General features: G+C 19.8%; 4 protein-coding genes across 4 annotated transcripts; 1 reads left to right on the plus strand and 3 right to left on the minus strand.

The window, feature by feature from the left end:
- On the minus strand, nucleotides 1–3,853 carry PGSY75_0724700 (hypothetical protein; the record flags this gene model as incomplete). The annotated part of the gene is made up of 2 exons (XM_018785088.1): nucleotides 1–764; nucleotides 968–3,853. Coding segments are annotated over 2 exons (3,650 nt in total), but the record flags the coding sequence as incomplete, so codon positions are not given.
- Nucleotides 3,854–5,230: 1,377 nt separating this feature from the next.
- Nucleotides 5,231–7,044, minus strand: PGSY75_0724800 (putative kelch protein; the record flags this gene model as incomplete). The annotated part of the gene is made up of 4 exons (XM_018785089.1): nucleotides 5,231–5,242; nucleotides 5,494–5,559; nucleotides 5,714–5,877; nucleotides 6,012–7,044. The coding sequence occupies 4 exons, from the start codon at nucleotides 7,042–7,044 to the stop codon at nucleotides 5,231–5,233; spliced, it is 1,275 nt and encodes a 424-aa protein (XP_018642590.1).
- Nucleotides 7,045–10,279: 3,235 nt separating this feature from the next.
- PGSY75_0724900 (putative kinesin-19) lies at nucleotides 10,280–15,700 on the plus strand (the record flags this gene model as incomplete). Its single annotated transcript, XM_018785090.1, has 1 exon — nucleotides 10,280–15,700. One exon carries the CDS (start codon nucleotides 10,280–10,282, stop codon nucleotides 15,698–15,700), a length of 5,421 nt encoding a protein of 1,806 aa, XP_018642591.1.
- A 788-nt stretch (nucleotides 15,701–16,488) lies between these two features.
- On the minus strand, nucleotides 16,489–20,598 carry PGSY75_0725000 (putative exonuclease I; the record flags this gene model as incomplete). The annotated part of the gene is made up of 1 exon (XM_018785091.1): nucleotides 16,489–20,598. One exon carries the CDS (start codon nucleotides 20,596–20,598, stop codon nucleotides 16,489–16,491), a length of 4,110 nt encoding a protein of 1,369 aa, XP_018642592.1.
- Nucleotides 20,599–22,675: the final 2,077 nt, after the last annotated feature.

Here is a 22,675-nt window from a genome sequence, read left to right on the forward strand (position 1 = left end):
TTTTTTTTTTTTTTCTGCATTTTGTTATCACAGTTTGTATTTTTTATTACATCATCTCTGAGATATCCATGCAAATGCAGATTGGAACTTTTTATAAAATTCATTATTCTTTTTTTTATTAAAACATAATTTTTATTTCTTTTAATTATATATTTATTTATAAGTTTTATATACTTTCTATTTACTTTCTCTCTATCATATGCATCATAAACATGTTCAATTTGATAGAAATTTTTTTTTAAAAATAATAAATATGTGTCTTCCATATTATAAAATATATCAGAAGATGGAACATCTAATAATTTATCAGAATATATTTTATCCATATGTTCACATAATAAGTTCTTTTTTTTAATAATATCTTCAGTACCATTTTTTATAGAAAGATACGAATGAAGTTCTAACAAATCGTATATGATCATAGATGAAAGATCAGCAAGAAAATAATTAGAATGATAATTTTTATCAACAAATTCAAATGGATTAATTGAATTCTGACTAAATAAAAAATTAAAATTATCCATTGAAGTTCCCTTCCTTTGTAAATGTATATTAAAAGTAAGAATATATTGACATATACCATATCCTTTAATATATGTTTTGAAAAAGTCCACATAATATTTTTCAAATAGTTGATACTGTTCATGTTCTTCACTTTTTAGTTCACTGCTAGTTATATTAAAATCGGCACTTTTTATTTTGAATTTATTTTTGGGCAGTTGTTTGTAGTTTTCTATGTACCTCCTCGTGCATTCGTTAAAGACCTAGGTTAATAAAAGGAGAGAGATGAGGGTGAAAAAATAAAAAAAAATAAAATAAAATAAAATAATAATAATAATAAAAATTAATACATTATAAATATTATGCACATATAATATATATGACATATATAACATTTATAACATATAACATTTATAACATATAACTTTAAAACATTTTCATGTTATATATTTCATTTCATTTTTACCTTTTTCCAAAATTTTGTTGAGTGTATAAGCTTTCCCTTGTTTTTAAAATAATTAAAGAAAAGAAAAAAACAATATTGATGAATAGTACTACAAAAGGTGAAATTTTTAAGTATGTTGAAAAAGATGCGTACACATAAAAAGCATTTAATATAAAATAAATTATTAAATATATAATGACTAGGAAATTCTTGTGATATATTATTTTTATTTTCTTCATAAGAATGATATAAATTAATATCTCCTAAAAGTTCAACTAGAGAACAATAACGTTCACGTAATTCATAAAAAATAACATTTATCTCAACAATTCCAAACATAGTTTCAATAAATTTTTGTAACATAAAACTTTTAAGCATATACAAGAAATAAATATTTTCATTTTTCATAGTATCTATATAATTTTGAAAACATAAAGATAATAAACCTTCTGCTATTATTATTTTATAACTAAAAATATTCATATTAAATAAAACATCATATATATTATGTAATATGCTTGTAGAAAAAATGATTACATTTCCAAATAGGAAGAACTTATTATTTTTCATATATATATATGGTTCAATAATTTTATAATTTAATATATTACTATTTGAAAATAAATTATATCCATTCTTTATATCATCATATATATGACAACTAATAGAACTTTCTATATTTTCTGAATTATAAAAAAAATTAGGTAATTCACAAAATTCAATAGGAAGATATAATATTATTAAATTATCATAAGGAAAAACTTCCTTACTAATATCTATAAAATTCCTTAAAATATAACCTATATGAAGATTTGTATAGATTAATTCATTTTTATAATCCTTTACAGAAAAAATATAAATGTTAGGAACACCTTTATCATTTATCTTTTCATAATGATATGTTATTTCATTATCACCATCTACTTCTTTCTTATTATGTTCAAAGGAATTCTTATATTTTATATTATTACATTTGACTCTATCCATATTTATAAAAGATTCGATTTTCTTTTTATAATCATTCCTTTTATTATAATTGTATGTTCCTTCATTTTTATTATCATAACTGTTGTTTGTAATTAAAGAGAATGAGCTCATATCTGTTTTCCTTTTTTTCACTTGATTATATTTTTCATCATTCGACAAATTATCTTCCAACGGATCACCATCATTATTATTATGATTACTTGTTTTATTATTATTATCACCATCATTATTATTATGATTACTTGTTTTATTATTATTATCACCATCAATATTATTATGATTAGTTGTTTTATTATTATCATCATTCTTTATATTCACATTCATTCGGCTACCCATATTATCATACTCATTCAAACTATCCGAATCGTCATAATACAAATGTTGAGAATTTGTACGTTTTCTTTTGCCTGACCCGTTCAGGTCATTTCTAACAAAATAGCTATTTTGGTTTTTTTTTTTTTCTCCTTTGAAAAAAGTATATTTATTTTTATAATTAAAATTTTTATATTTATATTTATTAAATTGTTCCGTCGAATTATACATTTTGTTATTTTTGTACATATTTTCATATTTATATAAAAAATCATAATTAATTTTTTCGAATCCTTTAAAATTTAAATTATTTAAGTGTAGAAAATCGAATCTTCCAGCAAATACACAAATTTGATGAGGGAATAGTTTTGCACATTTATTTGTTGTTTTATAAACAAAACAATTCCTTTCAATTTCTTTTTTACTAATCGTTTCACACTTATCTTCATCTTTATTTAGATATTCAGGTTCATATTTTTCTTCATATATACCTATTAAAGTATTGGATGAAATAATAAAATATGGTTTGTGAATTTTAAACATGGCTAGCCATGAACATTTTGAATATATACTATCAAATTTTGAGAGTGTTGGAAACCATGTATTTTCTTTTGAATAATTTTGTAAAGTAATAAGTAAATCATGTTCATTTTTTTTATTAAAATATGTTTTATTATAATACGAATTTAAATTATAAAAAGAAAACTTCAAACTTATAATAAAATTTATTTTTATATTATATTCATCTGTATTTGTAATTACATATGTATTACTATTACAAAAATTAAGAAAATTTTTATAATTTTTATCTTTTTCTTTATCCAATATTTCTTTATCTATATTTATAAACATATAATTATTTTCTTTCATATAATTTTCATCCACATATTTATTTAAAGAAATATAATCAATAATATTAAAACTATCTTGTAATTCATAACTCTTTCTTTCTTCTGACATAAATTCTTCTCTATATTCATCATAAGTTATATTACTATTATTATTATTATTATTATATATAATAGTATCATCATTTTCATAGGTTGTTATATTTTTATTATCCTTTTCTTTTAAATTATGATGTGAAGTTAATTCACCTTCGCCGTTATTACAAGAAACATTTTTTTTTGTATTCTTTCTTACCATAATATTTTCATTATTGTTATAATTATTCATATGCTTTGCTTCATTTATATTATTTTCTTCATCATATGAATAAGCACTATGTGAACTATTATATATTATGTAATATTTATCATGTACCTTATTATTTAATTCTATATCGTAATAAGAACTTGAATTAATATTATGTGGAATTTGAAGAATTACAAATAATTTCTTTTCTTTTTTCTTTTCACAAAATTTTTTGTAACACACATCTTGTTTTAAAAAAATTTCTTTCACCTGTTTCTTCTTATCTTTATCTTCTTTTCTTATTTTAAGATTATTTATATTATAATTATTCTTAATAAAATCTTCTTCGTCATATAAATAATAAATCGGCATATAAAGAGAAATGTTCATAACAGTATTCCCTTCTATTCTTTCCTTATCCATATCTATATGGATATATAACTCCTGTTGCTTCAAAACAAATCTATAATCCATTTTTAAAAAAAAAAAAAAAAAAAAAAAAGAAAAAACAGGACGGAACGAAGGAATGAAGTAAGGAAGATAATAATAAATCTATTAAACACAATAATGATTGTTATACATTATTGATATTTAAAATACAATTTCATATAAGTTATTTTTATCATATTATTTTTTTTTATGGATAAAACATTAACTCTTTATAATTTTTTATTAATATTTTTATAAGTAGTCCCTTTTTCTTTTTCTTTTTCTTTTTTTTTTTCTTTTTCTTTTTTTTTTTCTTTTTCTTTTTTTTTTTTTTTTTTTTTTTCAGTGTGGGTGTGATCTACAAAAGAAAAATAAAGAATAACACAACAAAAAAAAAACAAACAAAAAAAAAATAAAAAAAAAATTAAATTCTACAAGTTGATAAATAACATTGAAAAGGTTATTCAATACAAAATATATAATAATATATATATATATATATATATATATATATATATATATAATATTATATTTTAAAAATTTCCCATTTTTAATTAAAAAATATAAACCTTTCGCTTTGGTTTGGTTTGGTTTATTTTATTTTTTTCTTAATTGTATGATAATTTACCATACTCTTATTTTCATAATAAAAAATGTTATATAAATGTGATGTTTTTCATTCACAATATTATATAAATATAAATTATATTAATTTAAAAAATATATAACAATTTATATTTAAATTAAATTATTTAAGGGAAATATTTACATATAAATAAATATATATATATATATATATATATATATATATATATATACATACATATTATTTAAAAATAAAATGGAAATAAAAATAAAGGTAAGCAGAATAGTACAGCAGAAAAAAAAATATTTATATATTTTTTCCTTATTCCACTTTTAAATATTTATATCAAATATTATTTAAAATTAAAAAAAATTATACATATTATACATATATATATAATATATATAATATTTTTATATTTTGTTTATTAAAAGGAATAAATATATATGTTTGGAACAAAAATACCAAAAAATATATAATTATTATATAATTTTGTTTTTATATTAATTTTAATTAATCTACAAGACCATTTTTTTTTTTTTAAAACATATATAATAAAAAATAAAAAATAAAAAATTATTATATAAAATATAATATATATATAATGAAATATATATGTATTATTTATTTATATGTATATATATATATATGTATATTCTATTTTATTTTTTTTTAAATACATATAATATAACATGTAATTTAAATTTTTTTTTATCATAGAGACTACTTTTAAAATGTCACCAAAATTGTAAAAATGTAAAATGTATTATAAATTATATTTATTAAAATTTTTTTTAATAATTTTAAAATATGAATAAAAAAATAAAAATTATATCTTAAGTTTTCGCCTGGAAAAAAAAAAAAAAAAAAAAAAAAAAAAAAACATAGATATATTATTGTATATATAGGCATAATATATATAGATATATATTATGTAATAAATGTTACACAAAATGGAAATTTTTTTTTTTTTTTTTTTTTTTTTTTATTTCTTATTTGAATAAAAGAGTCCACAAAAAGATAATATGAGCATATAAAACATATATTTAAATTATTAGAATTATTAAATATTTTTTTTTTTATTTTTTTTTTTTTATACATTATTATTTAGTAGTTCCCAACAATTCTTTTTTTCATTGAATATTTCAGCACTATTAATAAGGTCCTATAAAATAATAAATAAATAAATAAAAAATATATAATACCATAACATTTATGTATTTGTTATATTTATGTTTATTAACGTATTTTCCCAAAATGCAAATATAATATATATTCATATAAATTCTGAAAATAAAATATTTAATAAAATATATTACCCCTTTATGTTTATTTATGCCTCCATATACCACCAAATGATTTTCCCAAATAAAGGCGACCATATTGGATCGAGGTAAGTTCATATTTGGGCCGTCAACCCAGTTATTAATTTGAAAGTCGTAAATTTCGACTGAGCTTAAATTTTTAACACCTGTTGAGCCACCTATAAAAAGAATATAAAGAAATAAATACATACATACATACATACATACATACATATATATATATGTTGAGATACAAAAATGGTGTGCTGCTTTTTCCACAGCCCCCATCTATTATGTAACACATTATTCATACCTATTGCATATATTTTGCCCTTAAAAACTATAGTTGCTAACCCTAGGCGAGCTTGTTTCAATGATTTACACATAACCCATCTCATATTTTTCTCCTTCAAATTTAACATTTCTACACTTTTATGAACTTTTCCATATTCCCCAATTCCATCTTTTCCACCTATAATAAAAATCATGTTTTGAAAGAAAATAGCACTAGCTGAATGTCTGACACAATTAAGTGGAGGTAAAGATCTCCAAGAATTTATTTTACTATCAAAATATTCGACACTTTTTAATATTCTTTCATCTCCTTCTCCACCTAATATAAATAAATCATTATTATCTGTACATATACCACAAAAATTGGATCTTGAAAAGTGCATGATATTTATTTGTTTCCATTTTTTATTTTCCATACAATATTTTTCAACTAGTCCATATTTTTTTTTCCCATCTGTTCCTCCAATGGCTAGTATACAGCCATTTTTTGTTAAACATAAAAAATGACCATATCTGAAAAAGGGTAATTTCTTTATCCTTTTTTTTAAAACATAATTGTCTCCTTCATCAATTGATATATTCATAGATATCAATTCATTGTTTGAATCTACGTTTTTTTGTGAATCGTTGATGACATAAGAATATACAATATCTACCTCGTTATTATTTTCTTTTATTTTCTCTTTATTCGTATTACATGTATTGTCTACATCTTTATTATAATAGTCTAGTTCATCTGCTATGGATATATTTTTATAAAGATCACAATTATTCAATTCATTACTATCAAAATTGTATATGTTACTATTATTATTACTATTACTACTTTTATAAGTATTCGTATTATTGTGTGTATGATTTATTTTATTTATATTTTTTATATTATTTATATTATTTCGATCATTCAGAGTTAACGATTTTAAAACACTATTTTCATTTTTTAATATTTTGTCATTTTTTATATCTTCCAATATATCATTACTTCCCTTATTAAAAAATTCAATTCTCTTTAAATTATCATCTGAAGAAATATCTTTACTCAAGACATCCATTTATATTAATTTGTTAAATGCATATGATGAGCATATAATCATAAGAAAAAAAAAAGAAAAAAAAAAGAAAATAAAATAAAAAAAACCAAGAATATGCAAATATGTCATAAAAATGAGAAAATAAATAAATAAATAAATATTATATATATATATATATATATATATATATATATATATATTATTCTTATTATTGTTTGTTTGTTTTTTTTTTTTATTTATTTTAAAGAAACAAATATAATGAAACGATAATATTTATAAAATACTACGAAACATAATATTATAATATATATTTATATATATTATGTTAATTTAAATATATTCATGTGGCAAAATATGAAAATTTTAATTGAATACTATAAAAAAAAAAAAAAAAAAAATTCAAAACCAAGACTGGAATAACTTTCATATTTATATAAAGAACAAAAAATTAAATACTTAAAAAAAAAAAAAAAAAATTATAAATAGTGATCATTATAAATATATACTTTTATAGTTCTCATTAATTAAAAAAAAATTATCCCATTGAAATAATATTAAGATTAAACAAAAAAAAAAAAAAATTTTATTTGTAGAATATAGCTATTTTTTTTTTTTTTTTTTTAATTTTCTGTACTTATAATTATATATATTATTTAACACATATATATATATATATATATATATATATAATATAATGCATATACAAAAAAAAAAAAAAAAAAAAAGAAATTTTCTATTAAATTCTCACAACACATAAAATAAGATGAGATCGTTTACAAATGTTGTATAAACATTAAAGGTGTACAATTTTATTTCAATTTATTTATTTTTTTTTTTAAAAAAAAAACCTTTATTATAGAAATATATTTTCAAATATAACATAAAAATTTTGTAATATATTGAAATTAAAAATGTGTATTTAGTATTTATCATAAAAAAAAAAAAAAAAATTAAATAATATGAATATATATATATATATATATTTTACATTTTTTACAACATATAATTATTGTACAAAAAATGCATGATAAAAAAGAGAAGAAATATAATTACATAACATATAATGTATTCGTTCATATATGTTCTAAATAAAAAAATATATCTTTTTTTTGATGTGTTATATAATAGCATAAGTATAAAGTATTATCGATATGTAAAAATATATATTAAAAATTTTTATAATAATGAAATGAAGAATAGAGCTTCAAAACATTTTAGTAACACAAAAGGAAGCATAAAATATATACATATATATACATTATATATATATAATTTTTTTATAAAATATACACATATAAAAATACTAAATCTGGGATATATATAAATCAATCCAATTTCATAAAATTTTGACTATCTGTTTCTAATCGAATAAAATTTTGTATTTTAAGTTATCAATACAAAGAAAATAAAAGAACTATTCTCTGGAATATATATGTTTATTATACATATATATATATATATATATATATATATATATATATATGTATGTATTTTTTGTTATATATACTTGGAAATTAATAATATATACTTGTTCAACTATAATCAATATAAATACTATTATAAATTGTTAAGTTTGTTTCTTTGGATATTGAAAAAATAATATTTCAAATTTTATTATCATGTTAATTCATAACCACTGTTTATTTTATTTTTCCCCTATGATTTATAAAGTATATATATATATATATATATATATAATATAATATAAACAAGATTAACATGAAAAAGAAAGAAAAATCAAATCACTCTCTCCCTCCAGGAAAAAAAAAAAAAAAAATTACGACATCAGCATTTAACTTTTATACAATTTATTGTATTTATATATTTTTACTATATTCTCATGAATGACAAATTCTCGTGGCATATTTTATTTTTTCTTCATAGAAATGACATATTATCTTATAAAAATAAAATAATATAAAACAGGTGTAGTAAATGGCATAATTTATTTTATTTTTTTTTTTTTTTTTCAATATATAGAGTTGTAAAAAAAAAAAAAAAAAATTATCCAAAGTTAAAAAATTAAATGTGCATAAAATTTGCAAAAAAAAAAAAAAAAAAAATAGCTTAAATAAGATCAATCAGCTAATGAAAAAAAATTACTTTTATATTATAAAAAAAAATAAGACATTTTCATTTACATTTTTTTTTTTTTTTTTTTCTATACTTTTTGTTTCTTATTTTTCTTCTTAATTTTTGTTTTTTTTTATATTATAAAAAAAAATAAGACATTTTCATTTACATTTTTTTTTTTTTTTTTTTCTATACTTTTTGTTTCTTATTTTTCTTCTTAATTTTTGTTTTTTTCATTTTGTTTTAATTTTTATTCCTTTATTTGTTTCTTTTTTGTTTTTTATCCTTATTTATTTATTTTATTTTTTCCTGAACAAATAATAATTATAGCTATTAAATTCTACATGGGAAAAAAAAAAAAAAAAAATGGTGTGTGTAAAGAAGCTATTATATTTTTTATGTATTTTACAATTCTAAAAAATTATTAACATGTTAAGGTTTTATGAACGTGTTCATAATAAATGAGGATTTTAATAATGTTAATAATATATATTTTGTTCTATAAACAACTGTAGAAGTTTACATATATTTATGAACAAGCATCTTTAAGGCCCAAATCAAAAAAGAAAATATATATATATATGCATATGTTATATTTATGGATTACATAAAAAAGGAAAGAGTTAAATCATTAACTTATACATTATCGTTTCAGCTGTGATAAGGTTGAAGGCATATTTTAATATGTTGACTTTTTGTTGTTTACATAGATATATTAAAATGTTTAATCTGTATTGTTAATTTTATTTTTTATATTTTCCATTTGATAATATATATATATATATATATATATATATATATATATATGTTTGTTTGTTTATTTATTTATTTATTTTAGTTCAAAAGAAAATGTGTAAAATGGGAAAATAATGACAAAGTAAATTTTCCCTTTTTTTTTTTTTTTTTTTTTTTTTAAATCCATTTTAATGTTGTTAGAAGGTTAAATAATATGGATGACAATTTTTAATGAACCCAATATTTTAACGTATATATATATATACATATGTAATAGACATGTAATTGTTTTTTGCATTAAGTAATATATAAAGGAAAAAAAAAATTGGACTGTTAGAGATTACTTCATATAGACAATTTTTTTTTTTTTTTTTTTTTTTATTTTTATTTATTGATTTGTTTATTTTATTTTATTTTGTTTTTTTTTTTGTTGAAATAAGGTAACATAATGAATGAGCCATGTGCATCTCAGAAATGTAAACTTTTGTATTCATCAGATTTAGATAATAAGAAAGGACAAGATATTCATTATAATAACTTCGATGATAATAATGGTATTGATAAAGATCTTCAAATGTATGATAAAAGTATAACTGTTGAAATAGAAAGTGATCAGGAATATTCTGATAAGAGAAGTAAATGTGATAAGGAATATTCTAAACAAAGTACCTTAAGCATAGATAATAATGAATCAGAAAGTGTAGAGGAATATACGTTGAAATCTACAAATGTGTGTATAGACGACAAGAGCACTAATAATGAGATAAAGAAAATAAAACAACCAGATGATCTTGTTTTTTATAAAAATGAATTAATATTAAATAAGCGTATTAGTGACTATGGAGAGAATGTAGAAGATATGAATACACTTACTAAATGTGATTATTTTGAAAATGTGGAAAATGAAAAAGAAGAAAATAATGAGAAAAAAATAGGTAATATATGTTATTCAAATTATACAAATGAGAATAAACACTATGATGTATATGGAAATATTAAAGATACAAATTTAAATGAATTATATAATGAAAATAAAAAAATGAACATAAAAGATATAAACAAAGGAGAGAAGAACAAAGTAGTTGAGGATAATTTCGTGAACGATAAAGAAGATGTAGTAATATTGAATGAAGAGAGGCAAAAAAATATTGATTTTTTAACAGAGAATTATGAAGAAAATTTAGAAAACAATTTAGATATGAATTGGAATAAATCTCAAATAAAAACATGCATAAGAATTAAACCGTCAAATAAGGCTGAATGTGAATATGGAAAAGCTATTACGCAAATAGGAAGAAATAAAATATTAATAAATTATGGGGTGACAGATGAAATTCGCAGGAGTGAATTTTTGATTGATAAAGTATTTAATGAAGAAAATACACAAAATGATATTTGGAAAAGTATTTGTTTTTGTGTTGATTCACTTTTTCATTTTAAAAATACAACTGTATTTGCTCATGGACATACAGGTACTGGTAAAACCTATACGATGATAGGTCCTGATATTATGGAATTGATTAAAAAGAAAAAGAAAAAAATCCGCTTGCCTATAAGAAGAATACCACCAAATGAATATTATCCAAATATACCTAGTATAAAATTTTTAAATAATAATAGTAGTAATAATAATAGTAATAATATTATATATGATAGGAAAAGATCATGTTCTCAACCTATATCTCATTTATTACCTAGGACAATAATGCCTTTAGTAAGTACCAATTCTGGTAGTTACAAAAAAGGAAATGATACCTCACATAATAATAATATATCATATTGTAGATATAATAATAAAAATAATATAGAGTGCTTTAATGAAACTAGTTATACAACAAAATATGAAAATTATAAAACTTTTACAGAGTATAAAAATGAATATAAATATAATGGAAAAGATTTAATGGAGGAAATACGATATGTTTTAAATTCAAAGAACAAAGGTATGATACCTAGAGCTTGTGAAGAAATAATGAATCGATTAACGTCTATAAAATTATCATACGATAATGTAAGTAAATTAAAAGATAATACAAATAAAGAGAATACAACAAATATAAATATGAAAGATGAAAAAAAGAAAGAAATTTTTAAAGATGTGAAGGTATATGCATCTTATATGCAATTATATAATGATAGAATTTTTGATTTATTAAATCCTTATAATGAGTCAGCACCTTATTTAAGTACACTAAAGTCGAAATATGTGGGTAATAGTAATAACAACAATTACAATGTTAGCAATAGTAATAGTAATTGTAATAATTACAACTCTGGGAATGGGTCTTTTGTGTCAGGTTTATTGACAGTTGAAGTTAATAGTTGCGAAGAACTAATTGAACTTTTAATAGATGGAACTAGTAACCGAGCTTGCCGAATTACAAAAACCAATGAAATGTCAACTCGATCACATTCAATATATAAAATCGAATTAAGATACACGAATAATTCAAAATTTGATAATGTGAAGTCAGGTAATTTATTATTAATTGATTTAGCTGGTAATGAAAAATATGCTGCATCTAATGAAAAATTATATTCCACAGAAGTGTGTTCTATCAATAAAAGTTTATCTGCATTATCATTATGTATAAATGAATTATCAAAAGGTAACAAAAATATTAGTTATCGAAATTCTATATTGACTAGATTATTGCAAGATTCTTTAGGAGGTTCAAGTAAAACAGTATTTATTTGTACTATATCTTCATCGATGAAAAATGCACGCGAGACCTTATCTTCTTTAAAATTGGTATCTAAGGCAAGGAAAATTCCATTAGGCAACAAAAACTATAATTCTCATATGTATGAAGAGGATATAAAAAAATTAAAAAGAGAATTATATTTTTTGAAAAAGTTTGTTTTTTTTCAATATATTACCAACAAGTATGAGAGTAAAAAAAGGTTACAAAATATAAAAGAATTTTATTTGTATAATTTTATTAATTCAAAAAAAGAAGAAAAGGGTATTAGTGATATAAAGAAAAGGGAACATATGGATAGTATTTTGTATGATGATGAAAAGGAGGAGGTTAATAATGAGGAGGATAATGATGAAGGTAAAGATAAGTTTGACGTGAATAAAATTATGAATACATTCAAAGGTATAGAAAAAATTTACAGCGATTATGAATTTAAATCATTCAGTTCTTTATTGGCACAATGGAATTTTAATAAATGTAGCATTAAAAAGGCGAAAGATAAATTGTGCAATGTGAACAAAAAGAGGAAATACTTGTGGTTTTATAAAAATGGAAATATGAATAAAAGGAGTATTTTGAATTTTATAGAGACGCACACTATAGATTATGAAATAGAAGAGGGAGAAGAGGATGTTGATGAAGATGTGGATGAAGATGTGGTTGAAGATGTGGATGAAGATGTGGATGAGGATATGAAGGAAGATATAAAGGAAATGAAAAAGGAACTTCAAACAGAACTCAAAAATGATGATAAAAACTTAAAAGTGATGAGCAGTGTAAATGATGAAAATGATGAATATGATGAGTACGATGAATATGATGAATATGATCAATGTGATCGATATGACAAATTTTCTGATGAGCATTCTTATTATTATCATGATGGCACTGAAGAAGATAACATAAATCAGGATGTGGATGAAGAAGAAAATATGAATAATGATATAAATTATGATAATAAACAGACGGTTAATGATTATAGTGATACAAAAGTTTATAATAACATTAATAATAAAAATGATGAAATTATAAATGTAGGGAATAAAGATAATGTTGATACAATGAGGGATACATACAAATATATGAAAAATGAATATTTTGATTTACTTCAGAATGATACTAAAAATTTAAAACAAAAGAAAGAGGAGGAGGAGGAGGATGATGATAAAAATAAGAAAGAAAAAATAAGTGAAGATTTGATGAAATGTATGAATGTAGGAGAAAGAAAGGAAAGTATTAAGAACATCAAAAAGGAATATGATATGCCTTTGAGTAGTATTAAGTATGATTGCAAATTATTAGATAAAGAAAAGAAATTAATAAATTCAAATAAAATAAACAAAATTAATGATGGTGATAAAATAAAATCAAGTACATCCTTGAATGGAGAAAAAGAAAAAAATGAAAAAACAAATAAGAATAATAATTGTGTGGAAAATGAAAAGTCGTATATATCGGATTTCACTAATCTTAGTAATAGGAAGAATTCTATAAATAATTTTGGAATAAATAATTTGGTCATTAATAAGATAAATAATTTTGATCATATAAAAGGATATACATGTGATAAAATGAGTAGTAAGAAAGATGTGAATGATAATAATAAAATTATGTGTGAATTGTTAAGAGAGGATAGTAAGTATCTTAAATGTGGAAATAATAAATATTATGATGATAAACAGATTTATGTTTATGACAATGCATATAATTTACTGGATAGAGAAAGGTCTGTAAGCGAAAATTTTTCTTATAGTAACTTAAAAAACAAAACAATCATTGGAAAAAATTTTAAGGATAAGTTTTCTTATTATATTGAATTTGATAAATATAATAGTGATAATCATAAAAATTATGATATAATTAAAAATTGTGGAAATGGTGATAAAATGATAAGAGATACAAGAAGAGATGAAGAGAATTATGTTCCTGATAGTAATAATTTTTCAGTACGTTCTGAACGATTGAAAGACTTGAGGAATGATAAAAAAGATGGAACACAAATATATGTGAAGAAAAAGGTGACTAAGAACCAACTTATAAATGAAATTGAAAAGAGCTGGTTAACATTTGAAAGGAAATTAGAAAATAAATTAAATGTGAAAAAAAATTATATAATAAAAGAAACAGATGAAGGGAGAAAAATAAATGATGATGTAAATAATGGTATGGATAATATTAGTGCATTAGAAGAAAATAGGAAAAAGTTGGAACATTTGAAAAATAGATATGGACAAATGTTGAGGGATTCACAAAACAAAAAGAATAATATTACCAAAGAGTTATGTTATAATAAAATTAATATTGATTTAAATGACAGTGATAAATATAATGGAGATAAATATAAAAGGGATATACATTATAGAGGAGAATATAATAATGATATATATACTAATAAGAACTATCCCCATCTTGATAAATATGATTATAATACTACTCATCATAATCATAACGAAGTCGATAGTAGTTCGAACACGTTTTATTATATAAACGTAGAAAAGAAAGACACAGATATTTTTCATTTATTGCATAAGGTATATAATAAAAGTAGAAAGGACCAAGCAATATATGATATGAAAGAAGAGAATAATAATCTAAATATATCACATAATGTGGTATATAATAATGTGAATACAAGTATGGAAAATTATTATAGGAACTTTTTAAAATCTGATAAAGTGAATCAAAATCAACAAACAGAAATAGCATATGGTACGAATCCTTATGTAAGTACTAAGATGCATAAGATGAATTTTTTTTATCTAAATGATAGTAAAAATATAATTCCTTCCAAAAATGGGGATAGAAAAAAAAAAAAATGTGTTCAAAAGAAGGATTATTTGTTAGTAGATGAGAATAAAAGGAATAATTATGTGAATAGTTTGGTTCCTTACAACCACTTGGTTAGTACGAATGATAGCACAAGAAAGATGTATCACATTCGTAATGTAAATGAGAGATATCAACCAAAGGGAGAGGTTCATTATATAAAAACCAATGAACATAATAATATGAGTAATAAGAAGAGTAATATCATTTATGGAGATAATATAATATCAAATGATATTCACGATACAGGTGTATTAGTATCACCAGCTCAGCATAGTCACAATAGAACCAGTGCTTTAATTTGTATGCCAAAATATGGATCGATTAGGAAGTATGAATAAAAAAAAAAAAAATTAATAGATGAGAAAAAAGGATGAATAATGAGATGCATATTGGGATAATATTAAAAAAAATGATTAGAAAAAAAATATAATCATACTTTGATATATTATGTCACCATGAGAAAAAAAAAAAAAAAAAAAAAAAAAAAAAAAAAAAAAAAAAAAAAAAAAAATAAAAACATTTATAATAAAAACATTTATCATAAAAACATTTATCATAAAAACATTTATAATGAAAACATTTTCTTATTTGTTCTTGGAAGAAGTGCAACATATTTATTAAGGACAAATAAATAAAAAAAAAAAAAAATATATTTGTATATATATGTATATATTTTAATCTATTTTTTTTATCTATCTTTAATTTTGTTTATTTTGTTTTATTATATATATATATATATATATATATATATTTTTATTTTTGTAGTGATTCTAAATTTTAATTGTTTAGTGTTTTAATTTTTTTTTAATGTTTTTTTATTTTTATTTTTATTTTTTTGCTACTAAAAATTATTTTAATATTTACAGATTGTCTAAATTGTAAAAAATAAAAAAATATAGTTTGAAAAAAAGTGTGTCTCGGCATATTGGTTTATGGAAAAAAATAAATAATATATAAATAATGTAAAGTGAAAATATTATAATGTATAATATTTTAAAAGTTGCTAGGGACACAACGATTAAATAAAACAAGCACACACATACATATATATATATATATTTATATTTATATATATGTTTATATATACAAAATAAATATGTAGTGAACGGAGGTCATTATTTTGCATTTATAAATTATGATCAATGTAAGGATTACAATGGTTAATATTTTCCTTCTCCTTGAAATAATCAAAAGTATTAATTTTTTGATTTTTTGGCTGATAGTTATAATTAAGATTTTGAAGTATATATTCCACATTAATTTTTTGTGAAGTTTCTTTATTTTTTTGTATATTATCATATTGTAATTTGTCTGTAGATTTGAGTATAGTGTTGTGTTTATTTTGTGTATTATGTTCTGTGAGTATATTATTAGATTTTACATTTTCGTTAGAAATTTTTGGTTGATGATTATTTGATCGGATTATGATTGTATTATGATTTGAAATTTGTTGCTCATTTTGTTGTATATTTAAATTTGATATATTATTATTTATTGTAATTATATTATGATTATCACCATCATCATCATCATTTATTAAAGAATATATTTGTGAATGATTGTTTTTATTTTTTTCTTTATTAATTGAATTATGATTAAATTGTAATTGTTTTTCATCTTGATTTAATAAAATATCTTTTTCTAAGGTATTATTATGATTTGTAAAACTTAATTTATCATTTTTATCTTGACTTTGCAAAGAAACGGCAAAATGATCTTTAATACTATAACTTTGAGGAGTATTTTTAAGATTTCTTTTTTTTTTTTTTTTTAATTTTTGAAAGTTTTTTATATCTGAATAGTTATCATTAAAAGAGTTTATGTAATCTTCTTCAGAATATTCTACAGAATAGTTTAGTGGTGTATTCATAAATATATTTGTATGAAATTTGTCATTTTGTATATTATCATTACAATTATTATTATGATCATTAAGTATTTTTTGTGTACTATGTATATTATGATTTTCATTTGTTTTTTTATCTATCCTTTTAAAAAAATTAGTAATCCTTAATTGGCTTTTAGAATTAACATGTTTTGAAGGAGTTTTATTTTTATAAGATGTAAGGGAAGATTTCCTACTTTCTTCTAAAGTATTTCTTAACAAATCATTTTTTTTTTTATCATTTATTTGTAAATTAATTTCAGTATGTTTATTAATTGAGTATGTTTTATTTGTATATAAATCTTTATTAAAATTTGTATCCTTTGTTTTTTTATCATTTAAAGAATTTTCCTCTATTACTTGTGATAAGCTTGTCATTTTATTTTGTATACACTTCGTTATACGATTGGGTGTATTATTTGTTATATTATGACATTCATCAAATATGTTATTTTTTAAATCATCACATATGTTATTTTTTAATTCATCACATATGTTATTTTTTAATTCATCACATATGTTATTTTTTAATTCATCACATATGTTATTTTTTATTTCTTCACATATGTTATTTTTTATTTCTTCACATATATCACTTTTTATTTCACAGCATATATCATTTTTTAATTCATCACATATGTTCTCTTTTATTTCACCACATATATCATTTTTCTCTTCTGTCATTTTATAACTTTTTAGATATGCCACCTTATTATCTCGTTTGCAATCTTGCTGCATATTTATTTGCCCTTTAACATTTAAAAACTTACTAGGTGTGTTTATATCTTGATCTAATGTTTTAAAAAGTAAAAAGTTTTTTTTCATATTTTCATAAATATTTTTCGCACTTTTTATTTGTATAAATTCATTTTTTTCATCATCCATTTTTTCACTTTGATCATTATTAGTAGTACTTATATCATCGCATATATTTATATTAACTTTATTATTATCATGTTTGTCATATGTTTTGTTTATATAATGATCATTATGTGTTTGTATTATATTATTAGTATGGCAAGGATTGTTATTGATTTTCAAAAGGTTATCCTTTTTTTCGCATATTTGATAATTATTATCAGGCATCGAAGGTACATTCGCTCGTTCAGAGTTCAGGGTTTCATCATAAGTAGAACTTTTTTCATATATATTATTATTTATTTCCTTGTCATTAACATTTTTATTATTCCAATCAAGTGTTTCTATATGTTGTATTGTTAAATTATCTTGTGAATTACTGGGAGAGGTATGAATTGAGGTTGTTTTCATTTTTTTTTTTTTTAAATTGAATGATGTTATACAATCATTTATTTTTCTTTTATTAATATATTCATTACAATTTGGTATTGTTTTGTTTTTATATTCATTATATGTTACATTAGAAGTGATATGATCATATTCATTTATTTCGTTTGATATGTTAGTATCTTTATGGGTGAATGGACGAGATTCATCTGTATGTTGAATTACTTCTTCTTGTGTTATAATATTATAAAAAGATGAATTCACAAAATTGTTTTGTTCATTTTTTTTATGAAAATTTTCACTTTTACAATTATTTGGAATATTATTATTTTGAGGATCCATAAATGCTGGAGGGCAAATTTCTAGATACTCAAAACATTCAGATGTAAAATCTTTAAAAATATTTTCAAAGGATGTTGAATTAGTTGATTGTGTGTAAATTGGATGGTTATTAAAAAAGGAAGAATTAACATCATTTGTATTAAAATTATCACAACTTTTGTTGTATGTATTATCATATTTGTTGTATGTATTATCATATTTGTTGTATGTATTATCATATTTGTTGTATGTATTATCATATTTGTTGTATGTATTATCATCTTTGTTGTATGTATTATCATATTTGTTGTATGTATTATCATACTTGTTGTATGTATTACCACCTTTGTTATAATCATCCTCCTTTATGTGCGAAGAAATCAATGGGATGTCATTTATTTCAGGATAATTATTTAAACAGTTATCAATTTTTAATACGGGGTCATATAATAAAGATGCTTCTGTTATTTGTTGAATAAGCGTATTACTATTTTTATTCATAAAAGATGATTTAAAAGATTCATTAATTGGAATATTTTTACGTAATATAAAATCATAAACTTGATGATTTAGAAATGCATTTTTAATTTTTTGATATGTATTGATTAATTTATCAAATGTATTTAAATTTTCTGGTATTTTATTTCTCCATCTATCATTCGAAATAAGAAAATGGAAAATATTTTCTATATTTTTATGTTGGAATATTAAATTATATGCAGTTTTAATACCCATTCCAGTTATATGGAAATCATTACTATAATCACATCCACTTAAAACACACATAGCTAAAAACATATCTATATTAAAATATTGTAATTTAAATAATTCTTCAGGCCAATGAAAGTGTTCAATATATTGTTTCATTATATTATCACATTTTGATTTTTGCGCATTTTTTTTTATATTTGATTTTTTTTTTTTTTTTTTTTTCTTATTGTTATTATTTACAATAGTTTTATTTTTTTTTGATATATTTATATATTCATTATTATTTGGAATATCTTCATCATTATTTATAAATTCTGAGGAAGATTCTTCATCTAATGACATATCTGAATCGTTATCATCTGAATTTTGTAATTTCTTAATAGGTGTAATATAAAATTCATTATTACTGTTAGATAATGGATTCTTTATTTTATTGATTATATTCCAATCAATAAGATCATTAATAGGCATTAAGCTAATTTCATTACACTCACCAGTATTTTTTAATTTATATAACACCCTAGGACAACCATAAACTAATAAATCACTATCTTCACTAATAGCACATGATATAAATCCCATCCTACATAAATAAGATAATTGAGCATCAGCTTCATAAGGAGAAATAATATAATCAATATTTTTTTTTTTACAAAAATCTTTAACACTATCAATTATTTCTTTAGAAACACTTATAGCTTGTATACATTTCTTTAAAACCATTTCATTAGTTCTTGGATTTTTTACTTTGCTAATTATTTCTTTTAATTCCATTTTTGCTTTTTCTCTTCTATTCTTTCTTATCATATTTTCTTTTTTTTTCTCGGGTAATTCTTCTCCATCAAAAACAAAGACCACCTTTATATTATGATTAAATATTGGTACTAGCATTTTCTCAATAAAACTTAAATAACTATCATTATATTGATCAGTGGCAATATCATAAGCACAACTAATTAACCCACGGTGTATCCAGCACATTATATCCACACCAACCACTTCATTTTCATATTTGCTGATATGTGAGTTCTTTATTATAGGCTTTAAAAATTGTAGCAAGTTTGATATACCCATAATTCATAAAAATGATGAAAGAGTAAAATGACAAAAAAAAAAAAAAAAAAAAAAAAAAATATATATATATATATATATATAATGTGGATAAAAAATATTGTCGAAAGGCTAATGGTGCATATTATAATATCAAATAGGATAATACATAACAATATAATATAATCTTTTATATTATTTTATTTTTTAGGTGTATATGCAAAATGGATATCACATTTTAAAAGTGCTGCATATATTTATTGTTAAGGGGTTGACAAAAAAAAATATATATATATATATATATTTTAATAAGACATAACAAATAACAAGATAAAAAAAATAAAAAAGAAGGTAGGAGTATAAACATATACAACTTAAAATAATATATACATAAATATATAAATAAATAAAAATATATATTTATATATATTTATATATATTTATATATATATTTTTATATTTATTTATTTATTTATTTATTAAAACGCTAATCGTTATTATAACTAGCTTTTTCCAACAGATATATGCAACACTGTCTTGATTATTTTTTGTTTCCTTTTTATATATATCATATTTTGTTTCATATTTATATAAAAAAAATATATATATAAAGATATAAATTTGATGCATTTATATATTATATATTTTTTTCATATTTATATATTTTATTTTGTTATAGCTGCTTATTTTTTATTTTATTATTTTATAACCTTAATTCATATTGGTGTATTTTCCACTTTCTCTTGTTATTTTATCAGCATAATAAAATATAAATAAAAATAAACACATAAAATATATATATTATATAATTAACATATGAATATGATAATATTTTACCATATATAAATATATATTTATATATATATATATATATAATTTTAATATTTAAATAAATTTTAAAAAAGTATGAATGTTTTATTTTTGAATTCAAAATAAAAAAAAATATATATTTATATTATATATAAATATAATAAAGTTATAAATTAAATATGTTTTAATGAACTATATGAAATTATTTTAATTTTAATTTTAATTTTTTTATTATAATAATCAATCATTTTAGAACGACTGGTTATAACACGTTCATATATTATTATCATATATATGAATATAACATACATATATAATATATACATATATATATATATATATATATAATATTGCAATTTTTTATTTTTATTTTTTATTTTTTTCATTTTTTTTGTCAAGTTAAAAAATAAATAAAATTGATTATATATTTTTTATATAAAATGATATATGAATATTATTATATAATGAATGAAAAATGTAAATTAATTAATTAATTATATATTTCCTTTTTTTCATTTAAAAAAAAAAAAAATTAATCATCAAATTGATATTGTTATACTGTTATATTTAAAATTAATAACTTTATGTAGTATTTTTTATTTAATCTTTTCATAATTAATTAAAATTGTTATATATATATATATATATATATATATATATATATATGTATTTGTTTATATGTTTATTTATTTATTTTATATAATTCCTATAATTAAATAAATATATATGTTATTATTATTAATTATATATATATATATATTTGATATTATATTTTATTCTTTCTTTTTCTTCTTTTTAATTATATAATTAATATGTTGTGAATATATATTTTTCTTGATATTCATTTTAATATGGCAAAGGGGATTTTTTTGCATTCATTTAATAATTCAATAAAATATAAAGAATAATATATTTTATGTAACCCATAAAAATATATTATATATATAATATTTATAATATATATATGGTCAAGAAATAAAGGAGACTGAAAAGATGGGACACCTATTAAATATATTTATATATATATATATATAATTTTATATATAAATAATATTATATATTACATATATGTATATCTCATTTATTTTTTTATACCGTCTGTTATGTACATATAACTATACAGATAAATGGTGTATGTTGTAAAAGTTTAAACGTTAAATTTACACATATATGAAAAAAAAAAATATATATATATAAATATATATATATAAATAAATATATAAAAATATATATACATATATATATATTTATTTATTTTATTTACTGTTTGTGTGGCATATTTTACAACGTG

Source organism: Plasmodium gaboni, chromosome 7, assembly GCF_001602025.1.
Source record: "Plasmodium gaboni strain SY75 chromosome 7, whole genome shotgun sequence".
In the NCBI taxonomy this organism is placed as follows: domain Eukaryota; phylum Apicomplexa; class Aconoidasida; order Haemosporida; family Plasmodiidae; genus Plasmodium; species Plasmodium gaboni.